This window comes from Propithecus coquereli, unplaced genomic scaffold (assembly GCF_000956105.1).
Source record: "Propithecus coquereli isolate 6110/MARCELLA unplaced genomic scaffold, Pcoq_1.0 Scaffold404, whole genome shotgun sequence".
NCBI lineage: Eukaryota > Metazoa > Chordata > Mammalia > Primates > Indriidae > Propithecus > Propithecus coquereli.
In genome coordinates, this window is record NW_012149775.1 from 394,191 (window position 1) to 399,971 (window position 5,781).

Here is a 5,781-nt window from a genome sequence, read left to right on the forward strand (position 1 = left end):
GAGCCATTGAAGCCTGTGTCCCTGGTGGCCAGGGCATTTGGCCCCCAGGGCGCAGGGGCCATGCCCTGACCCGTCTTCCAGCAGGCCCTCACCTGCCGAGCGGCAATAAATACCGTGTGCTGAATTCAACGTCTTGACTCTGGGTCTGCGAGCACAGGGCCAGCAGGGAAAGGGAGTTGGACGCCCAAGCCTCTGACTCTCTTCCCTGCTGAGCACAGGGGTCCCAGGATGGACACTCTGCCCCTTGACACCCTCAACACAGCGTCAAAGGCCTAAAAGGAATCTGGGGAATTGTCAGGGGACACCCCCCCAATGCGTACACACATGTGTGTGAACACCTGGGAATAGGGGAGGCAACGTTTCCTGAATCCCTGCTTTGTCCTGCTCTCCTGCCTTCCCCCTGCAACGCCTGCAGCAGTCTTGAATGTAGCGTAACAGTATCCTTGTCCTATTTTACAGATTAGGAAATTGAAGGTCAGAGAGGGCAGGTCACTCGCCTGAGGTCCAGTAGCCGTGGAGAGGCCAGGCCCCAGAAGATGGCTTGGTTTAAGCAAGATTTCAACTGCACCTCCCTCTGTTTAAGCTTCAGAGCCGGGGGACCTGAGACAGGGATGTGGACAGAGCACCTCGAGGACATGGTCCCCCTCACTCAGGATCCGCACAGGCCAATCAGGGCGGGAGGTGGGGGGAGGCAGCTCAGGTGAGAGGTAAGGGGTTCAGCCGGTAAGAGGGTGGCTGGCTGGGTGCAAGTGGCAGGGAGGAGAGGTCGGGTGCTAGCTGAGCTCGTGCTGGCTGACCACGTGAGCGTGAGGTCACACAGGCCGACAGCTGAGTCCTGGGCCCATTTCTCATCCTCTCAGAGGCTCAGTTTTTTCCCCTGACAAATGGGGACAGTGACGGTACCTGCACCATCGGATTGTTGGGAGGGTCACATGGATAAGCCACCTAGGGACACACCACAGCCTGTCACACAGTAGGTGGGCAGGATGGTAGGGATTGCTGTTGAGGTGCAAATTGGGTCCCAACACAGAATTCCTAGTCCCCTGGGAGCCCAGGGTCCTCCTTACCCTGATGTTCCCAAGGCAGGCACTCGCCGCTCCCCGCCTCAAGATTATCTCGGCTTCTCAAGAGCTCTCACAACACAAACTTGCAGCCCAGGTTTGACCACTGGGGAACTGGTACGATTGCTCTCTGCCCACCGCACCACCCTCCGTCCTCACTCCTCACCATGTGGAACTGGAGACTGACTCCTTTGGAGGAAGGAGGAGCTGCAAGAGTTCAGTATGGAGCATCCGTGCAGACGAGGGGAGCATAGAAAGTGGGAGAGCGGAGGCTGGGTGTGGAGGCTCGCGCCTGTAATCCCAGCACTCTGGGAGGCCCAGGTGGGGGGATTGCTTGAGGCCTGAAGTTCAAGACCAGCCTGAGCAGCACAGCAAGACCCCATCTCTACAAAAAATTTTAAAATTAGCCAGGCGTGATGGCGCACGCCTATAGTCCCAGCTACTCGGGAGGCTGAGGCAGGAGGATCACCTGAGCCCAGGAGTTTGAGGTTGCTGTGAGCTATGATGACGCCACTGCACTCTAGCCTCAGTGACAGAGTGAGACCTTGTTTCTAAAAAAGAAAAAAGAAAGTGGGAAGAGTGAAAACTAAACTTACAAAACAAAATTTCTCTACCTTCCTTTACAACCGTCCTGGGACAATTAGCCCTGAGGAGAGGTAGATGGGGCCCAAAGGAGGCCCCTAGCTTGCATCAGGTGACAGGTGACTCTGGGGAGTCAGCTGTGAGAACCCCCAAACAGGCTGGGGGACTGGATTTATGAATCCCCAAGGAGGAGCAGACAGCTGACTGCTCATCAACTTGGTTCCTAGACCTCAGGGATCACCTAGACCCTGGGATCGCCACACTGTGATTTCCAGGTTCTTTTCTCAAAGAAGTAAGTGTCTCCCAAGACTCAAGATAGAGCAGTGCAGTGAAGAGAACGCTTTGGGGTTCACCAGACTGGGGGTGGCAGAGACTGCTAACTGGTCCCCTGCTAGGCATGCTCCTTTCGGTTAGTTGGATAGTCACATAAATTTTAGCCAAGCACATGACTCATTACGTTTCCCAGCCTCCCTTGCAGCTAGGTGTGTCCAACAGGAAGCACGTAGAAAGGAAGTGTGCAACTCCCTGCTAATATCCTTGAAAGGAAAGGAGCCTCCACTTCAGAGGGAAAAAAACAAAGTCCTCAAAACAGCCTGTGAGGTCTTAGATCAGTGCTCGCCAACAGAATTTTCTGTGGTGATGGAAATGTTTTATACCTGTGCTGACCAAAGTGGTAGCCACTAGTCGCCTGTGACCATCAAACACTTGAAATGTGGCTAGTGTGACTGAAGAACTGAAGGCTTAATTTAATTATTTTAGTTAACTGGCTACCATTTTGCACAGCACAGCCCCGGAGGGTCCACCTTGTGATGCCCCCCACCCTGACTCCACCTCCCGCAGTCCTCCCCCTCTCAGGCTACTCTTTGAGCACTCCAGGTGTGCTCCCATCTGAGTTTTGCTCTGCTTCTTCCCTTTGTCTGGACATCCTTCCTGCGCCTCCTCCCGCAGCAGGGCAGGGGCTCCTGCAAGCCTGTGCTGAGTCCCACCCTACCCCCTATGCAGTACAACCTGCCCCGCCCACGCACGCATGCCCGCGTCCCCTGACTTCATTCTATCCTTCTTCCCCCGTTGCGTTTACCACCTTCAAACGTACCAGAGTTTACTCATTTCCAGCGTTGTTATTTCTGACTGTCCCTGCCGGGATGAAAGTGCTATGAGGGCAGAGGGCAGAGATCTTTGTTTCATTCACTGAAAATCTGAGTGTCCAGAATAGGGCCCAGCACATAGTAGGTGCTCAAGAAATACTTGTTGAACTGGGGAAAGAAAAGGAAACTGCCCATCCCCTTCTTTCCCTCTTCCCTCCAGACGGAAATGCAGACATGGGGGTGGGAACTGGAGCAGACCTTGGACTCGGAGTTGGAAAGTGTATCAGAACGGCAGGAAAATAAGATTAAAGGAGTGGCTGCCCATTATTGCAGAGCCCGGCACTGCTTCTGCCCAGCAAAAGAAGCAGGCACCTTATCTAAGCCATTATATTTGAAGTTTGGTTACGGCAGCCAGAAAAACCTGCACCTAATTTATTGGGTTAAAACGCAGTGGATGCCTTGGCCAAGTACTTGCATTCTCTGAGCATGTCTTCATCTCCGAAATGGAGCTAGCGCCCATGTCCTGAGTTCTTGGTGGGATTAAGTGGCATCGCACATCTGGCACCACGGAAGACCAGCCCAGGGCAGGCTCGCCATACGTAGCCACCCGGAGCTGCTGCACAGAATGTGCCTTGCGCATGGGAAGGCCAGGCCCCTGAATGCCACTGAGATGAGGTGGTGTTTGGGTGGGTAAGGCGGCTGTGCCCATGTGAGTGTGTGACTCAGTCGGGGGCTGGGCAGGGTCTCTGGCACTGGGGTCTCGGGTACACGCCATCCCCAGGACACCCTACGGCCCCTCAGGCCTGGGGGAATCCCTGCTTCGCACCTCTGGGGACAAGCCAGGGAGCAGGGAGGCTCCCGTTTGGTGAGACATGGAGGGGAAGGGCCTGCAGAGCCCAGCCCACTATAGTCAGGAAGCAGGTGGCCCCAGGGCACTGTACCCTCCTCCCACCCCTTTCTAGAAAGCTCCTCTTCCTCCAGAGAGGAAGCCCTCCTCTTTCCCCAGACCAAGCTCTCAGGGGACAACTGAGACGCCAGAAAGTCACCACTAGGGGAAAGGGGGATAAAAGGACTACAGCAGACATGTTTGGGATTTTTAAAGTTTATCTGAATCCCCTCATTCCCAAACTCGGTGGGACTGCACAGGAGGGAGGCTGGGCACTAACGTAAGCATCCCGGGGACCCCACAGTCACTGCGACCAAGCCAGTCTGTTTCCTCATTTACAAAATGAAGGCGGTGGACCACGTGGTCTCTGATGTCCCACTGCACCCTGATGGCTGACCAATCTGTTGTCCTCAGGGACGGAGAGTTAATGCTCAGAGCCCCTTGGGGCTGGAGACTCATCCATCAGCTGCCGGAGGTGCGAGGCCGCCCCGTCCAGTTTTGACAGCTCTGACTGGAGGGAAGAAAGCTGGGCGAGGAGGGGAGGTGGGGACCCAGGTGTGAGGCCCACTGCCCCGGCCCACATTCCCCCAGTGAGCCTCCCCCGAGCCTCACCTTTTGCTGCCTCTGAGTCTCTGCCTCCCCTTCGAGTGGGGTCCTGGCTATGAGGCCATCAAGCTGCTTCTGCAACTTGTGCCTTCGGGCGGCTAGCAGAGGTAGATGGGTCTGGGGGTCCACCAGGCCCTGGGCAAGAACAGTGCAAAGGCTCAGGCATCTGCAGCCTGCCCAAGGCCTCCATCCTCTCCATTCTAAGGCCCCTCCCCACTTTATAGAGCCCAGCCCTTCCCTTCCTCCCAACATTCTTTCCAACCCTCCCCTCCACTCCCCTCCCATCCCCTCTGGTCACCTGCAGCTCCATGTAGACCTGAACTGTGTCACTTAGTGGAGCCTGGGCCCAGCCAGAGGGAGCTGCTGCGCCTGGGGGTAAGAGGCCCACGGCCCCACAGTGGCCCAGGGTGCCCAGGGGCTCAAGGAAGGCCTCGAAGAGGTCCTGTTCCCCAGGCTCAGAGCTCTGCAGCAGCACTGGAGAGGTGAGGGAAACCATCGGGGTCATGGCCTCTGCCTCCTTCCCATCCAGCACCTCCTGATGGGGATCTGCCCTCCAGGTCCCCCCTTTTCCCCGCCAGCCCCAGCTTCCCGCAGGGACCCGGGAGCCCAGACGCGCCTCACCTCGGGGCCGGGCCTTGGTGAGCTGGTACGTGGCTCGGAGAGCCCTCAGCGCCTGCACGGCCTCCTGGACCCGGGAGAAGCGCCGCTCCAGCTCGGGCTGGCGCCAGTGCTCCTGGCAACGGGGCACCCAGAGTTGGCAAAGGGGGTCCTGGGAGACTCGGTACCAACCCTCCTGAGCTCCATCCCCGACCCAGCCATCCCATCTCCTCAGGCAACAGGATCTGTCCTCAACGGCACACACAACATCCGCCAGCCCAAACATGGCAGAGAGTTAAGAGTCATCTAAGAGGTTTTAGATGATCAGTGCTCTGATTGGAGACGGCTAACAACCAAAGAGAAACTAAAATTTTAAATGTATCAGTCAAACTTCACAAACCAAATAAGCATAAAAAAAATGTAAATAGTTGAACTTTAAAATAATTTTTTGCAGCATTTATCCTTCTGAAGTTATCAAAGCTGCACTGAGATTTTTGGGACACCCTCCTTTCAACTCATCTAACCCTTATCACAACTATGACATGTACTATTATTGTCCCCATTTTAAAGATGGCGGAAACTGAGGCACAGTCCCACAGCTGGTATCAGTCTAGCAACAGCGTCCTGCTCTTGACCACCATGCTAATACTGCCCCTGAGACCCCAGGGTCATCCCGCCAAGGCTGCCGCAACGACCCATCCTCCCCAAGGCTCTACGGCGAAGTACAAACTATTGCGGCGAATGAGCCACAGCAGCAAAGCTCCCCCGCTGTCCCACTCCAAGGTGCCGGGTGCCTGTGACTCACCAAGCTTCGCGCACTGGGGTAGGGGGCAACCGAGACGCTGGGAGCAAGGGGGCAGCCGGGCCTGGGGGGCAGCCTCTGCCAGAGCTCTTCAGCCAGGAAGGGCATCAGCGGGGCGAGGAGGCGGAGGCCGAGGTCAGCGCACAGGAACAGGACCTGAGG

At 56.3% G+C, this 5,781-nt stretch overlaps 1 protein-coding gene across 1 annotated transcript in view; it reads right to left on the reverse strand.

Annotated features, from left to right (window-relative positions):
* Window positions 1–3,814: 3,814 nt before the first annotated feature.
* The window catches only part of VARS2 (valyl-tRNA synthetase 2, mitochondrial), a 16,585-nt gene continuing 14,618 nt past the window's right edge, over window positions 3,815–5,781 (reverse strand). The window contains 5 exon segments of the mRNA XM_012652970.1: window positions 3,815–4,140; window positions 4,227–4,355; window positions 4,519–4,694; window positions 4,842–4,953; window positions 5,623–5,781. The exon segment at window positions 5,623–5,781 is cut by the window's right edge and continues 4 nt beyond it. Coding sequence (XP_012508424.1) covers window positions 4,039–4,140; window positions 4,227–4,355; window positions 4,519–4,694; window positions 4,842–4,953; window positions 5,623–5,781 — 678 coding nt within the window. The 3' untranslated portion in view covers window positions 3,815–4,038.